The sequence below is a fragment of the Anas acuta genome, chromosome 2 (genome assembly GCF_963932015.1).
Source record: "Anas acuta chromosome 2, bAnaAcu1.1, whole genome shotgun sequence".
Taxonomy (NCBI): Eukaryota; Metazoa; Chordata; class Aves; order Anseriformes; family Anatidae; genus Anas; species Anas acuta.
Window position 1 is genome coordinate 3,130,713 of NC_088980.1, and position 16,584 is coordinate 3,147,296.

The window sequence follows — 16,584 nt, forward strand, 5'->3', positions numbered from 1 at the left end:
GTTGCCTTTCCTTGCTGCTGAGCCTCGCCTCTTTCTTACTTTTTTTTTACTTTTTTTTTTTTTTTTTTCCACCAGCTCTCTGCCCGAGAAACCTTGGCCAAAACGCGTTTTCCATATGTTCCCTATTAGTCATGCTCTCTGTCTTACAAATCTGTTACCAGCGCCGCTAGCTGATGCTATTAATTTACTTCCAGCCGGCTCCAGAGCTCGGCAGCAAAATTCCAGGCAGCGTTCCTAAAACCAGACCCGGCGGCTTGTTTGGATTTAAAACCTCCTTCCCCTCCCCTCCGGGATACAACTTCCACCTTCTCCCAAGGCTTGGGGAGAACCCGGCGAGGTGTGGAAGCAGGAGGTCTGGGTGGGAGCGGGGCTGCCCCAGAGGCGGGGTCTTCAGTGCCTTAAATTCGTCCCCAGAGCTCCGGTTTCCAGCAGCAGGGGCATGGCTTGACCGCAGCGGTGGCGGCGGCAGGAGTTTATCTAGGGCAAGGCGCAGGAATGCCGACGGAGGAGGGCAAGCCGCCGCAAGAAGCACCATGTCTCCGTGAGTACGTTTCCCATTGTCTTCCCGGCAGTTTAAACAACTGGGTGGGAAGCGAGCGGAAAGGAAGGACATCCAGCGAGCACGGAAAAAGAAGAAAATTCTTTTTTTCCCTTCTATTATTCTTGTTTTGTTCTGCTATTATTCTTTTCTTTTCTTTTTTCTTTTTTTTTTTTTTTCTTCTCCCTGTTCTGCTTAGTCTAGCCTTGGCTTTTCAAGTTTCCCCAGTCGCAACAGTCGTGCCTGCGACTGCACGGAGGGGTCAGTGGATTTGGGGACGTAACCACGGTGGGAACGTGGAGCCAGCAGCTCGTTCCTGGCTAAAATTGTCGCTATCCTAAAACGCTGCTGCCAGGAGGAGAGGTCCAGCCGCTCACTGTGCAGAGTGTGCCCTGCGTGCACCTCGTGCACGGCAGCAGAGCTGGAGAAATGTGCAGGCGGGTGGCTGTGAATGAATGGATTTCCGAGCCGGAGGGACAGGAGGTCCTCTCAGGGGATGTCCGTGGCAGATAATTGAGCTACAAAAGCCACCAAATCCCCTCCGTCTACCTGCTGCAGACCTGGGAAGCCGTTCCCCAGGGGCTCGGCTGCCTGCCCTCTCCGTTCAGCGGAGGGATGAGGGCTGCAGCACATGGAAAATGCAAAAATCCGGTTGTGCTTCGATAGCCAGCAGCATGCAGAGATGAGATACAATCCTTGCCTGTTATCCTCCCCATCAGTAAAAGTGAACGAATCCTTCCTCAGAAGCTTGCTTGTGTTCGAATTGGCTTAAAAATGTTGGTATAATGCTGTCCCCCTGCAATTAAAGGCATTGAAATCGTCTGAGCACCTCCTCAAAGCCCCAGCCCCCTGTTTCTGCTGGTTTGTGGCCTCTCTCCCTGAGGCAGGGGGGTTGTGAATGTTTTGATGCCAACGTTGTGGGGTGCTCCTTTCTGAAACCTGCCTCCCAGAGGAGTCAGTGGGTGCTTTGCTAACAATCCTGGCTAACGGGATTATTATAATTAGGATCCGAAGTTGAGTATTTGCTCCAAAATCCGCTGTTACCTGGGGCAGGCCCTCGCTGCTCCAGCCAAACTGCTGCTGGGAGGGGACTCCAGTCTGTGTGGATCGTGTCACAGAACCACGGGATGGTTTGGGTTGGAAGGGACCTTAAAAATCATCTAATTTCAACTTGTGTCATGGGCAGGGCCCCCTGTCCCCAGCCCAGGCTGCCCCCAGCCCCATCCAGCCTGGCCTTGGGCACTGCCAGGGATGGGGCAGCCACAGCTCCTCTGGGCAGCCTGGGCCAGGCCTCACCGCCCTCTGAGTGAAGAATTTCTTCCTAATATCTAATCTAAATCTCCCCTCTTATAGTTTAAAGCCATTCCCCTTGTCCTATCCCTACCCAGAGTCCCTCCCCGGCTGTCCCACAGCCCCTTCAGGCCCTGGCAGGCCGCTGGGAGGTCCCCCCAGTCCCTGAGCGACCCTTGCAAAATGCTGGATTGTCCCCAGGGCCCACCTCAGGTGAGCACCGAGCTGACAAACGAACTGCTCTCTGGGACATTTGATGTCCATTTTTTTTAGAACAAGCCCAATTTGGGGCTCACAGCTAATTGGGGAAGCAGACGGTGGCTGAGCACCCCCATGGGGACCGTGGGGCCAGGTCCTGATGTGCTCCGTGCAGCCCCCAGCCCAGCCTTGGATGGCCACGGATGCTCCAGAGGTGGAGGCACCGTGTCCCACAGCAAGAAATGAGCACCCTGGTGCCTTCCCCTCCTACCCCGTGTCAGCTGGAGCTTGGCTGAGCACTGGGATTAATCCTACAAATTGCCTGAGGCTCCATCTTGCCCTAAAGGAGCAAAGACACAACGCAGAGGGAGGGTTGGAGATGCTTTTAAGTGTGCCTAAACGAAAGAAAAGGTGCTCAAAGGGGACGCTTTCCTATCTCACCCCAAAATAAACAACACGATGCTAAACCCAAGTTCTTCAATAAAGCAAGGAGAGCTCTGTGGGGTCACTTTCCACATTATTCTGCAGCTGTTGTATCTGTGGCAGCATTTCTGTATTGACCATCAGGTCCGAGGTGCCACTTTTGGGGCAGGAGATGAGGATTTCTGGTCCCAGTAGCGTTGAGAGCTGTTTTGCTTCTCCAGGTAAGCTGAGGGCAGAGAGGAGACCTTCCCCAGCCCTGCTGGCTGGGCCGAGCTCTTTCCCTGCTCCCTGCCCCGGTTCCTCCAGCTGCAGGACAGGAATTACAGCCCCCAGCACCATCTGCGGCACTCCCGCGGTCCCAGCCTGGCGTGTGAAGACCTGGGGCTTTGGGTTCGCAGAGGTTTTGTTTGATCTAGAAATAGCAGGGTTAGAAAATTCCATCTGCCGGCTCTTGAGAGCCCTGGAAGAATTGAGCTGGAGCTCGATGCCTCCGGCCGCGCGAAGGCGAGCGCTGTGCAAACCAGAGCTGCTTGGCTCCCGTCCTAAGAAGCAGCGTGAGCAAAATAACATTCCAGGAAGGCAAAAACGTGGAGAACAGAGCGAGTCACGTTCGTGTCCTGCTCCTGTGCCGGCTGCTGCTCGTGGCTGCTCCCACCCTGTGCCCGAGCGGGTGCTGGGGTCCAAGCTTCCCCTGAAAACCTCAGGGGGGGATTTTGTGTCTCCCTCCTGGATATTCACCCCCGTAAATGAGGGCTGTGGAGCAGCAGGGAGGTTTGGGAAGGTTTGGTTCTCCACCTGCGGAGCCATCACACACCCCACACCAACCCGCTTGTGCCCACGTTCACATGCTCAGCTCCGTCATCCAGCTCCAACCATCCCCTCTTTGCTCCCATTTTGCAGCTGGGACTGGGCTCACTGGTGCCCAGTTCACCACCTGCCATCAGGGGCACAGCTCCGAGGCTGGGGGTGATCCAGAGCAGGGACGCAGGGGTGCAGAAAGTCCTGCAATTACCGCCTGCCTTTAAGGATGCCTGGGGCATCCCAGTTTGCTTGGGCTGAGCCCCCACTCCCACAAATGAAGCTAAACACAAAGCTCTTCTTCCTGCCCAGCTGTCCAGGTCTTCTGAAACGTGCGTGGTTTTCCCTGCAAGCTTTTGAAGGTTTATTTTTAAAGCAGTCTGCATTTGATTTAGGCATGTTTTGCTTTGTTTTTCAAACGGAACTTGAAAGGGACATCAGCCTGTAAATATAAATATTCCCATTCTTTCGCTGATTCTTTGCATTTTTCTGGGTTTGCTAATGAAAGACATTTCAGCATCCCCTGCTCCCGCAGTCGTCTCAGGCGCTCGAGCCCATGGCATGTAAGCAAGAGACTATCCCAAGTTACGGATGTTTTGGGTACCTAGGTGGCCTCCGTGGTGCACTGCATTCATTTTTAGTCGCCCAATCCCTTCCTACAGCTGAGCAACGTCTTGAAACAGGCAACAAAAGGTGTAGCTGGGACGTCGGGATGTTTATTTACAGCTTTGTTGTCTTCCTCCCTTCTCCCTGCAGGTTATAACTGAGTAGCCCTTATGACCAACATGAGCTGGAGCTTCCTCACCCGCCTGCTAGAAGAGATTCACAATCACTCCACCTTCGTGGGGAAGGTCTGGCTCACCGTGCTCATCGTCTTCCGCATCGTCTTGACGGCGGTCGGCGGGGAGTCCATCTACTCGGATGAGCAGAGTAAGTTCACCTGTAACACCAAGCAGCCCGGCTGCGACAACGTCTGCTACGATGCCTTTGCACCGCTGTCGCACGTCAGGTTCTGGGTCTTCCAGATCATCATGATCTCCACCCCTTCGGTCATGTACCTGGGCTACGCCATCCACAGGATCGCCCGGTCGGCGGAGGAGGAGAAGAAGTTCAAGGGGTTCAAGAAGAAGAAGCAGTTTGCTCTGAACTGGCAGGCGGTGCGCAACATGGAGGACCCGATGGAGGCAGACGAGGAGGAGCCCATGATCTCCGACGACACGGCAGACAACGAGAAAGCCAAAGCCAAGCCCAAGAGCAAAGAGCCCCAAAAGCACGACGGGCGGAGGCGCATCCAGCAAGAAGGACTGATGAAAATCTACGTCTTCCAGCTACTTACCAGGGCTTCGTTTGAAGTTTGCTTTTTGATAGGGCAGTATTTGCTCTACGGTTTCGAGGTGGAAGCTTATTTTGTCTGCAACAGACTCCCCTGCCCTCACACCGTGGACTGCTTCGTGTCCCGGCCAACAGAGAAGACGATCTTTCTGCTGGTGATGTACGTCGTGAGCTGCCTGTGCTTACTCCTCAACATGTGTGAGATGTTTCACCTGGGCTTCGGGACCATCCGGGACGCCATTCGCAACCGGAAAATCAACAGCTTCAGGCAGCCCCCCTACAACTACGCCTACCCGAAGAACATCTCCTGCCCTCCCGAGTACAACCTGGTGGTGAAATCTGAGAAGTCCACCAAGATCCCCAACAGCCTGATGGCTCACGAGCAGAACCTGGCGAACGTCGCCCAGGAGCAGCAGTGTACCAGTCCCGACGAGAACATCCCCGCAGACCTGTCCACCCTCCACAAACACTTGCGAGTGGCCCAGGAGCAGCTGGACATAGCGTTTCAGAGCTACAGCAGCACCCAGGCCAACACGCAGCCCTCTCGAACCAGCAGCCCTGCCTCAGGGGGCACGGTGGTGGAGCAGAACAGGGCCAACACCGCCCAGGAGAAACAAAGCGCGAAACCTAAGGCCTCCTTGGAGAAAGGGAGCTCCAGCAGTAAAGATGGAAAGACGTCTGTATGGATATAGCTTGAGAGGGCAGCGTACGTGCGGTTTTATTTTGCTTTGTTTCTGGTTTTCGGTATTGTCTTGAGTTCATTTCGCAGGGCACAGACGCAACTTTGATACAGAAGTCAAGAGAGAAAATTCAGACCAGTTTAGTGCTGTCTTCCGGTGCATTAACAAAAGACGTTTCCTTCCTCTTCCCAACGCGTTCTCCAGCTGGGAAACTCCAGCGAGCAACAGCGAACGCCGCATCCCGCCGGGACCGGCTGCGAGCAGGCAGCGCGAGGACGCAGCGCTGTAGGTCAGATAGCGTTTAATTACTAAATACCCTTAATCAAAATTAACTTCTGATCCCTCCATGGGAAGGGAAAACGACCGGTCCGTGGCGTGAACTTCGACGACATGCTGCCCTGCCTGAACCTGCAGACCTCAGGCATCGCCGAGGGCGGCAGAGACGCGTGCTGCGAGCAGTGACCCAACACCCACACCGCAAACACAGCACGGGAGGTTTTCATCTTTTGGTCCCCTGGGCTGAAACACCAAGCAACTACGACTGACCACCCTCGCAGAGGCGGTGGGAAGCTCTGGGGTTAGGGTGTTTGCAGCAAACCGCTGCTCCACATCATCAGAAAGTGCCTTTATGCAACCAGGAAAACAAAATCGCAAAGGGTTTTGACTACGTGGTTTGCTAATTCAAGCAGAGATGGGAAGATCGGCGTCGGCAGATTTGTTTTTCTGTTTAATCAAACCCTTCTAACTAGTGGCAGAGAGCAGATCTATGCATTGCGTGTACATGGGGTGTGCGTGCACACACGTATATACATGGACCCATGAACATGTCTGTGTGAATATAGATGTAGAGAGAGAGATATAAATGTAATATCAACCCTCTGGTGATTTTACAGCCTTCCAGCCTCACCGGGCCATGGGCAGGTTTCCACACACTTATCTGGGGGCTCAGCAGCAGCTCCTGCTTCCCTGGGGGCCAGCAGCAAGAAGTTTTCCCCTGGTTTATGAACAGTTTCTTTTGGCCTCACTTGGTTTTAGGGTGAGTTTGGGGAGCTAAGCTCCAAGGCTCCTGCTAGTGCTGGATGTGCTTTGTCAGGATGGTTTCATGCCAGGAGCTGAGACGTCCCTCAGATGCTTGAGGCTTGGCAGATGCTCTTGCAAGACTCAAATGGTTGATTAACCACCATGGCCAAGGTCATGCTTCAGGTGAAGGAAGCGAATCCTTTCTGAGCACAGCACCATCCCTGTGCTGAGCTGCTCTCTCACGGCTGTGCCAGCACGCGAGTCCCCATGAATTTCTCATCCACTGGGTGGGTGTAACTTCTTGGTGGGCATCTTTCTCCTGTCCCTCAGACCAGTCTCTGAAAGCCTCACGGGTGCCAGTTGTCACGGGACAGCCCTTGGGGACCTGGGGGTGGCCGTCAGCACCAGGTCACAGCACCAGAGCTGTGCAATGCCTTTGGGGAACAGTGCTGGTAGCAAAAAAGGGAGATCAAAAAGATGCAGAGAAACATCCTATGAGGTACCCAGCTGCAAATATTCAGCTTGCTTTTGGGGAAGAGTCTGGGGAGCAGCTTCAGGCTTGTTCCTGGTCCCGCTGAGGGCACTGGAGAAATGCCTGGAGCGCTGCCTGCTCTCGCTGCTGGAGATCTTCCCCTTGAAAAAGCCCAAATGAATCCAGGAGGAGGATCAGCACCTCCTCACAGCAGCAAGGGGCAGCAGCAGCACACCCCGGTCGCATGGAGGGATGCTTTGTGCCATGAATTCTCCATGAAGGGCTCGTAGGGCACATATCACACGGCTGGAGGGACCGGGTGCTGGTGGGTGAGCTCCTGAAGGTGCAGGGAGGGCACAAGAGGAGCTCCGGGTGGACATTTACCCCCAGGCAATTACAGCAGACACCAACCTGTCCCACACACTGATGGGAAATCCTCACCGAGGGAATCCCCCGCGTGGCCTGAGCACATCCTCGTGACCCTGGTGGTCACTGCCAGCGATGGGGTGAGGTCCTGGGGCTCTCTCAGGAGCCCACGACGGATCCATTTCCACACCTGCAGGTTCAGAAATGCTCAGAGCAATGGGGCTGGAAAGGAACAAGGATCTTCTCACCAACTTGCCAGCATCAAACACATCCCCAAAGGCTAGCACCCACCCCCCGCTGCCACCCCTGGCTTCTCCTCTGCTCGGCAGACACGAAGAGCTGCTTCTTCCCTTCGTGTCTGCAGAAGGTTTGGGGTGCCTGAAGATGGTCTCTCTCTCTCTTTTTTTTATTATTATTATTTTTATTTTTTATTTTCACACCATGGATCCAGCATGATGAGAGGGGTTTGGGATGCTCTTGGTCCTGCAGCAGATCCGCAGCCTCCTCCTCACCCCGTGCAACACGCACACGCTGTTTTCCATAGTGGGAGCCGATAATTGCAATATTGACGAGTGCTGGAGCCGGGGCAGACACTCGGGGGATCGATACCAGCTCCTCATCGGGCAGGGCAACCGCTCGCTCGGCTGCCCTCCCAGCCAGCCCTGCTCATCTCCAGGGCTTGAAACCTTCTCTTGCATCAAAGGCTTTGCATATGGGGGCCGATCTCGCTTCCCTATTTCTTTTTTCCAAGCGTTTTGACAGGGACCAGAGCACACAGTCCACGGCAGGACTGCTCGGTGCCGGAGAGGGACATAGGGTATCCTGCCAGGCCCCATTAACTCCTCTCACTCTGAGTCAGACACGCATAGAGGGTTATAATTGTAATAATATTATTATTGTATTGCTCACTTCCTCCTTTCCTCCTCCGCTGCTTGGCCCCTGAAGCCCTCAGGACGTTGTGTCTTCCACTGAGCCACCACCAGCAACACGACCGGTGCGCACTGAGCGGCTCCTTCCAGGGCAGGAGGAGCAAGCCCACCTCCGTCTGGGGAGCAGAAGGCAAGGAAGGCAAAAAAAAAAAAAAAAAAAACAGAGCCACAAGCCTAAAAAAAAAAACCCTCACAAGCCCCACCGGCAGCCAGAGGAATTTCAAGTAGACGACTGGCAGCGTCGGCCGCGGAGGAGACGCCAGGAGAATAATTAACGCTTCGCTTTTCTTCCTGCAGGTCATTTTGTTCACGCTCCGGACGGGTTTAGCTCTGTAGCTGAACTAATCATAAATGTTGACACTCTCGCTAAGCTTTGCCGGGTAAAGCGCCCGCCCTCGCGTTTCTGTTCTTCCTATTCAGGGCCAGGAATGTCCCGCGTAAAAGCCAGATTACCTTGTTGCTTGCATCGCATTCCTCTGGGAAATACTTGAACTTAACTCGAGGCCATAACCAGTCTGTGCTGTTATGAAGTTTCTGGGATTTTTTTTTTCGTTGTTGGTTTGTCGATTTTATTTTTTTTTTTATGTACTAACTGTATTTGTACTAGAAAACCTTTGAGTATGAGGTTGAATCTCTAAGTATTTTTTCAGTGTAAATGTTCCATCTGGGCTGTGGTTAGAAAACGAAGCACTGGGCAAAGGAGGGATACATCAGCCCGCCTCTTCAACCGGCTATTCCACATCCATTACTAATAAATGGAATAAAACTTACATTTTGTTACAGTACGCAGAGCGTGTGATGTTTCCGTGTGAAGGGGGCTGACTGTTGATGAGGAGACATTCTTCCCAACCTCTCATTTGCCCGGTTTAACCATATAAGACCTCTATTTTCCCAGATACGGCCATAAATCACCGCAAAATATTTTTGCCTTAAGAAGCAGTTGACCTTCGGGTTGTTTGGGATGTGTTGTCTCTCTCTGATGAATCACTGCCTGCAGCTCCTTCAGGCGTGGAGCTGAAACTGCCTAGAAAAAGCCTCTACCCCAAAAAGTGAGAAAACTTTGCCGAGACTGGGAGAAGTCAGGAGCGAAGCTGAGCAAACGCTGGGAGAGCCCTTGTGAGAAAACCTGCTTTTTGGAGAGCCCTCGGTCCTCGCCCCTCCCATTAACTGGCAGGAGCATTCACTCACGACCGCCATCCAAAGAGTCTTCAGGAAACGGATTTGGGGCGGAAACGTGCATTTTTTGCTGTTTTTCTGACAGCTGCGCTGTCTCTACGACTCCTCCGGCAGAGCAGGAGCAGCTCCCCCCAGGAGACGAAGGGGAACGGGACCCTGTGAGGCGTCCTTGAGGATGGCCGGTGGTCAGAGGCACCTCGTAGGGCACCCACTTTGCGGTGCTACACAAAGCAGAACAAATAATTGTGGACGGGAGCTTGTGTGCTCTGAGGAAAAAAAAAATGGAGCAAATGAATATTTGGCAGCAGCGTTGAGCCACAGGTGGGCGGCTGGGGGCAGCTGCTGTGGGCACAGCAGTAGTGGCAGGATAAGGGGGAATGGCTTTAAGCTAAAAGAGGGGAGATTTGGATTAGATATGAGGAAAAAATCCTTCACTTAGAGGATGGTGAGGCCCTGGCCTAGGCTACCCTGAGGAGCTGTGGGTGCCCTGTCCCTGGCAGTGCCCAAGGCCAGGCTGGATGGGGCTGGGGGCAGCCTGGGGACCCTGGGGAGGTGGAGGGTGGGCAAGAGGCTCCCCATGTCTGCCTCATCCATGGGGCCAAAGCTGGATCCAGCTGTGGGTACACGGTGCCTGTTACCCCTGGTGGCTCAGCCCAGCTCTAAAAACACAACAAAAAGCAACGAGAGGCATCACCTCTCTGTATCCCCAGCTGGCTCAGCCACCCTGTGTGCAGCTCCCCCAAAAAACAGCCCCATCAACTGTGTTTTAGGGCTCAGTGTGTTGTGCCTCGGGGCCACCCCATTTATTTGGGGCCAGCTGATCCTGCCATACCCAGCAGAAGGGACATGACCACAAGCAACAGGCACTTCCAGCTGGTGGACGAGCCCCAGGCTGACCAACCAGGGCCACACCAGGCCCTTGAGAGCAATTCATCTCTTGGGAACCACCCCAAGGAACACCACCAGGGTGGACGAACAGTTGGCTGGGTTGACCTGGCGGCCCTAGAGGATTCGGCGGCCAGGTCTACCCGATGGGTGATGACGTGGGCGTGGTCTGTCAGTGGGCGTGGTTTGTAACCAGGGGGCGTGGCTTGTCTCCAAGGGGCGTGTCCCGCCCCGCCCCGCCCCGCCGGCAGGTGGCGCCCGGCGGACACACACAAGATGGCGGCGGCGGCGGGAGGAGGAGGCGGCGGCCCGCCCTGACAGCCCGTTACCCCGCCGCCATGTTGGTGAGGGCGGGCCTGCCCGGCCTGCGGCGCCTATGGGGGCGCGGAGGGGGGAGAAGGGCCGGGAGCGGGACCGGGGCCGCCGCCGCCGCCGCTTGGTGCTTCCCGGCGGGCCGGGCGCTGCTGAGCGTGCGGGGAGCCGAGGCCGCCATCTTCCTGCAGGGGCTGCTCACCAATGACGTCACGCGGCTGGCGGGGGCGGGGCCGGGGCCGGGGGAAGGCGCCGCGGCCCCCCTCCCGCGGGCGCTCTACGCGCATGCGCTCAACGTGCAGGGCCGCTGCCTCTACGACCTCATCCTCTACAGGTGAGACCAACCCCGGGGGGGGGAGGGGGGGAGATGGGCGAGACCATTGCCAGGAGGCGGGGGGGGGAGCCTCGGAGCCTGCGGTGTTGCCATGGAAACGGGGGCGCGCGGCCTGCTGCGTGGTGGCATAATTCTAATAAAGTGATGATTCTAATAAATGTTCTAATAAATATTCTAATAAATATTTTAATAATTCTAATAAAGGTTATTCTTCTAATCATTCTAATTATGTATCTTATTTTATAATTCGCATAATACTATAATTATTTTATCATTATTAAAAGTGATATTTCTTTATTTTATCATCACAAAATGATCATTACCACAAAGATAATAATTTTATTTTCTTTTACCATTATTAAACATAATATTTTATATTTTATCATCAGAAAGTGATCGCTACCACAAAAAGATATTTATTTTATCATCATTATAAAATGATAATTTTAGTGTACTTTACCATCATAAAATTTTAGTTCTTATCGTTATTATAAAAAGAAATTTTTTATTTTATCATTATCATAAAATTTTAGAGTTTTATTTTATTTTATTTTATCATTATCATACAATGATAAGTCCTGTCAGCGGCGGTCATGCACCCTCCCCTAAGAAACTTTGTACGTTATGTCTTTAAAATTTTTTTTTAAAAGTACCAAAAGCAGCTCCTCTGTATGATTTTCCTCACTGGCTCTCAGTTCAGTGAATTATCCCACAGCAAATGACAATAACCTGATTTTTTTAAAGCAGCCCTCCCAGCAGGTCCAGTGCCTGAGGAGCTGTCTGGATGGTGCCCAAGGGGTTCAGGGTCTCCACTCACTGCAATTAACGGGGTCATTAGCACAAGCAGGGTGTCCAGCACTAATTACACTTCATTGCCACCTGACCCAGGTGTGAGAGGGGAAATGTGAAAGCCAGTGAATAAACATCCCATTTATACCGTCAGGTCACTCGCTCAGTAATGAAAGGCCTAAAAATGAAGGCCAAAAAATTGAACTGGTAGTCTGCTTCTTGATCTGTTTATGGTCTGGAAAAGAACAAGAAAAATATCTGTGTCAAAAATATGCTCTAGGTAACCCAGCTTGAGCAGGGGAGTTGGACTGGGTGAGCTCTGGAGGTCCCTTCCAACCTCAGCCGTTCTGTGATTATTTTGTTACAGGGTGCTGAGTGCTGTCCTTGCCTGCAGCAGCATTCCCCAGATCTCTGGCTTCGGACCAGGCTCAAGATAATAATGCCTGTTTGCTTCCCTGACCTTGTAGGTGTTGCTTTTTTTAGGCTTCACGAGAGTCCAGAAGAAGAGCCACACATCCTGCTGGAGTGTGACAGCAGCGTGCTGGATGCCATACAGAAACATCTGAAACTGTACAAGATCCGGAGGAAAGTAAACATCGTCCCCTGCCTTGACCTTTCTTTGTGGGCCGTCTTCCCTGGGGAGCAGGCTGGAGATATCGCTGGCTCCCTCTCACAATGTGCAGACCAGGCTCTGGTTTTAACTCCTGACCCCAGGACAGAAGTCATGGGGTGGAGACTGGTTACAAAGAAAGGAGCAAATCTGACAGAGGTCATCCCTGGGAGTCGTATCGGGAGCATTCAGGATTACCACAGGCACAGGTATAAGCAAGGTAAAGCCAAAACCTGCTTTGCACTCTGAATTTTACATAAATCCATTTCTTTATGACGAGGGTCTTATTATCAGAGACTGGTGGAATAAGTTATAAAAGCCACAGGGGAATGCCTCAGTGTGCTTAACTTTTTAGTAAAGGCAGGAATTGTTTGCTAATTTAAGGATCAGACTGATCCAGTAGTTACAATTCCAGCCTGTGACAGAATTAGTATTTGAGTCCAGTTTCCCATTACAAAAATTGCGGGATTGTGGGTCAGCGAAAGATAAAGGGGATTACTCATTTTCTTAGAAGGGAATTTCTGTGGTTTGAGTCACTTTGATTATTTTGGAGTTATGCACAATCTACGTGTTTTTCTTGTTGCTAAGGACGGACAAGGAAACACCCTGACATACTTTCCTAGAAATGTATGACTGGATTTGCAGTTATTTTGGGGGCCAAGGAGCGTATGTTTGACTTGAGAAGGAATTCGGTCCTGCACGCCTCCGTGCCTGTGCAGAGCTCCCATTGATTTCACTATGTCCACATAGACTGTAGAATAAAATAATTAGCAGACAGAAAGATGTGGGTCCTCTGCTACTAAACAATGATCACAACCTGAGTGTCTGGTACAGAAAATAAAACTGTGAATGGGTCACAGTGGGCTGGACCGCCGTGGTGTGCTGCCTCCCAGAAATACCAGCACTAGACTTGCTTGCTACTACAAAAAGCCAGGCCCAGCACTGCTTCAAAAGAAAATAAAGATATGTCATTGGTCACAAAAGAAGCAGTCGTAGCTACCCATACAGCGTTTGACAGTTGGCTGGATTACTTTTGCTAGCTTTGAAGAAAATAACTCATTGATGGTCTACCTGTGGGAGAAGAGAATTTTGCCATTAGCAGTAAATGTATGTCCTTCTTATGGGAGTCTGTATTGCTCTGGTTGCTTCGAATTTCCACCACTATCCCTATGAAGTGCTTTAAGCTTCACAAGATGAGGATTTAGTGCAGTTTTTCCAGTTATCTTTTAAAATAATCTTTGCTAACCCTGATATTTACAGCTAGTGGTTTCATTAAGGCCCAGACCAGATTACTGGCAAGCTCATTACTTCACATTGCTTCTTTTCACCTCTCATTTGATAACACAGAGGAAACATACTCCAGAAATCTAAAATACTGAAGATCTTGCTGTGTTTACATGTTGGTTTTACTCCTTTCCTAGGAATTCCTGAAGGTGTGAAGGATCTCCCTCCTGGAGTAGCCCTCCCGCTGGAATCCAACCTGGCCTTCATGAACGGCGTCAGCTTTACCAAAGGCTGCTACGTGGGACAGGAGTTAACAGCCAGGACCCACCACATGGGTGTCATTCGCAAACGTCTGGTGCCGGTGCAGTTCTCAGTTCCTCTTCCCCAGGAGAGCATTCCCGAGGGTGCCGAGATCTTGACTGAATCGGGAAAGTCAGCTGGCAAGTTCCGGGCTGGAGGAGATGAACTCGGCATAGCTTTGCTGAGGCTGGCTAATATAAACGAACCACTCTGCCTAAAAGTAGCGGGTGATAAGGTGAAGCTCACCGCAAGTATCCCTGAGTGGTGGCCAAAAACTGCTAGCAAATAAATGAGGAGGCGCCGCTTGCACATTTGCCTTATTGAGAATATTTTTGTGTGATAAGCTTGGGAAGGTGACTGTGCCTTCAGCTTTTGTTTGTGGTGTTTGGTGAGGGGGTGTGTCAGCAGAATGCTTCAAATTGGGCTTAAACAGCAGGAGCCCAAACCGACAGTGAGTGCTGCTGACTGGAATGCTTTGTGCAGAGACCCTTATGCAGGGAAGCACACCTTTCTCTGAGGGTGCCCCTTGTTTATTTGGACTCCTGCTGAATCTTTAGTCCACCACTTGCTCAATCAAGCTGCATTCTGCACGGGGTGCTGCATGTATTGAGAGACCAAAGTGAGTGATGGGGCAGGAGTATCACCACTGTATGCACTGAAGTTTTGTGTTCAGAATTACCAATCTGTGGTATTATAATTTTTCATTGGAGAGCATGCTGCACTTAACCTTGAATAGGATGTATCGTTGCTATACTCAGGCTGAAGTGTTCATTGCAAAACACTCATTGCATTGAGCTTCTTATTAAACTTGCTGATTGGGTGGGTATTTTTTTTTCCACCACTCTAACTTCTGATTGTGCTCAGGAAGAGGAATAAATTGTACTTCTTTCAAATCTGCATTTAATTCATCATGCAAGAAATGTGGGAAAGCTCTCAAAGTATCCCTGTCCTGTTTCTTGCCTCATAGCCAGCAGAGGGAGCACAGCCAGAGCAACCTGCACCGAGCTCCTGTGCCGTTGCTCACCTTGGCCACGCGTGCTTTGTTCACTCCAACAACTGTTCAGAGAGGAAAGTGATATTTTATGGAAATAAGGTGTGCAGGGGCACGCCCTGGAGTGGCTATTGTATTGGTGTACTGGTGCTTGGCCGAATAATCTATTACTATAAGCACCTTCCCTCCAGCGTTACTGATTGTGTTGCCAACAACAGTTGAGGGGGGGATTTTTTGGCACCTCTGTAATTTGTACATGAATGTGTGCACAGTTACATAGGAGGAAAGATTCCTCGCTGTGTTTCAGTTATGCTGGTGTAGTTGCAAATGAAGGTAATGGCAGGTGAAGGTGTTGTGATTAAATGCAAAAAAACACTAAGACCACGTGCCCTGCAGTCATGTAGAAAAATTCTCTGAACTTTCCTGAAGGCTTTGGCAGGGGTAACACAGCTGATGAAGGGACAGCGTGCCCCCATATCGCACTGAGGTGCTTGCTCTTCCCTCTGTGTAAGCTGCAGTCTCTGGGGCAGGGGTTAGTGCTCAGCCTGGTGCTTGGGGCTGGATTTTCACCATGTTCACTTCTCTGGCTGCTTCATCACCACACTTGTTCTTCCAATAGTTCTCTGTGTCCCTCATACAAAAAGCCAATTCTAGGTGATTCCCCGCTGCCATCCCTAGCTGAGGTTTTCTCCATCCACTGTCCCCTCTGGGTTTTCAGAGCAGCCCAATACTTCAGGGTGTCTTTACTGCTTTTTGCTATCTCCTGCTGCTCTTCTTTGAGCTTGTTCCTGCTTCTGCAAATGATGTATCCATCTCTCTGTGCCCCAAAGCCAGACAGATCTGTGCCTGTCAACCTGTGGTAATTTATAGGAGCCCTATGTATTTTTATATTACAGTAAATCCATTACATTTTCAGTTTTGTATTTCCATGGGTGATGAAGGGGGTGTTGAGAGAGTTTAGCGGGTGGCTAAAAAAGCTCTTGTATGCATATTTGTAATAAAAAACCGTCCAAAGCGTGTTCTATTACTGTGAAGGGAATTTATCTGTGAAAAAAATGCTCATATTGCTTAAAGCTCATTAAGCTTGCTGTGAAATGAATCTGTGGAATATCTCATTAAAAGTTTATTGTATCAGTAATTTAAATGTGACTTCTCTTAGAGAGAGAGACATCAGCTGTTGTTTACCTTGTGCAAGGATATACAACAGAAGAGCTGTTAGGGCTGGTTGCCGACAAGAAACAAGTTCAACGCAGCCCTAAAACACTTTGATGGGTTTAAGATTGTTAAAAAGTCTCTGCGCCGGAAAAATAAATTCAGCTGTGGTGCTTCACACTTTCAGGATCCTCTGAAGGCGACAAAGGAGAGCCTGTGCTGCCTGTGTGTATGCCAGTCTGACAGAAGCAGCTTTTCCTCTCAGCCACCCACTGTGCAAAGCCTTCTCAAAATAGTTATATTACACTGCCATACCAACAGCCCGAATAAACACCACATTTCTTCTGTCTGGGGAAGCCCAATAGCTCTTTCCTGGTGCACACACATTTCTCTCCTAAATAGTTGAAAGGCTTTTCTGTTGTCCACTGCTGCATTTTTCAGAGTGCAGACTGAAAACGTGCAGGCACAAAATACGCCCACAGGCTGATTTTCAGAGGCACTAGACTACTTCTGGAGGTGAGAAGGGATGTGGCAGAAGTTGGGAGGGCAGCCCCCATCCCTGCCACCTTCTTTTTTTTTTTTTTTTTTCCTTTTCTCCCTCACAGCCTGCTCCATCACTGAGAGCTTTGGCTGGGTGAGCTTGGGCTGAAAGGTCAGCAGCACAGCTTTATAACTACGAGCTTGCATTTGCAGTGGCATTTACTCTGCTATTGATTTTCGGTAAGGAAAATCTCATTTAGCTAAGGTGGAACTGAATGAGGCACA

At 51.1% G+C, this 16,584-nt stretch overlaps 2 protein-coding genes across 7 annotated transcripts in view; both read left to right on the forward strand.

The window, feature by feature from the left end:
* Positions 1-8,831, forward strand: part of GJC2 (gap junction protein gamma 2) — a 29,027-nt gene extending 20,196 nt beyond the window's left edge. For 2 of the 4 annotated variants that reach the window (XM_068673226.1, XM_068673227.1), the window contains one exon: positions 4,004-8,831. In XM_068673226.1, the coding sequence (XP_068529327.1) occupies positions 4,024-5,271 (1,248 nt within the window). In that variant the 5' untranslated portion in view covers positions 4,004-4,023 and the 3' untranslated portion in view covers positions 5,272-8,831. Of the gene's footprint in view, positions 1-185; positions 546-4,003 lie in introns of those variants that run through there. The other 2 variants (XM_068673225.1, XM_068673224.1) reach the window with 2 other exon arrangements.
* Positions 8,832-10,334: 1,503 nt separating this feature from the next.
* Positions 10,335-15,805, forward strand: IBA57 (iron-sulfur cluster assembly factor IBA57). Of its 3 annotated transcripts, XM_068673229.1 has the most exons (4): positions 10,335-10,451; positions 10,611-10,753; positions 12,026-12,372; positions 13,574-15,805. In XM_068673229.1, the coding sequence occupies exons 1-4, from the start codon at positions 10,446-10,448 to the stop codon at positions 13,963-13,965; spliced, it is 888 nt and encodes a 295-aa protein (XP_068529330.1). In that variant the 5' UTR covers positions 10,335-10,445; the 3' UTR covers positions 13,966-15,805. The 3 variants fall into 3 exon arrangements, with proteins under 3 accessions (XP_068529330.1, XP_068529329.1, XP_068529332.1); XM_068673228.1 differs by having other exon boundaries at positions 10,351-10,753; XM_068673231.1 differs by lacking the exon at positions 10,611-10,753 and having other exon boundaries at positions 10,374-10,451.
* Positions 15,806-16,584: the final 779 nt, after the last annotated feature.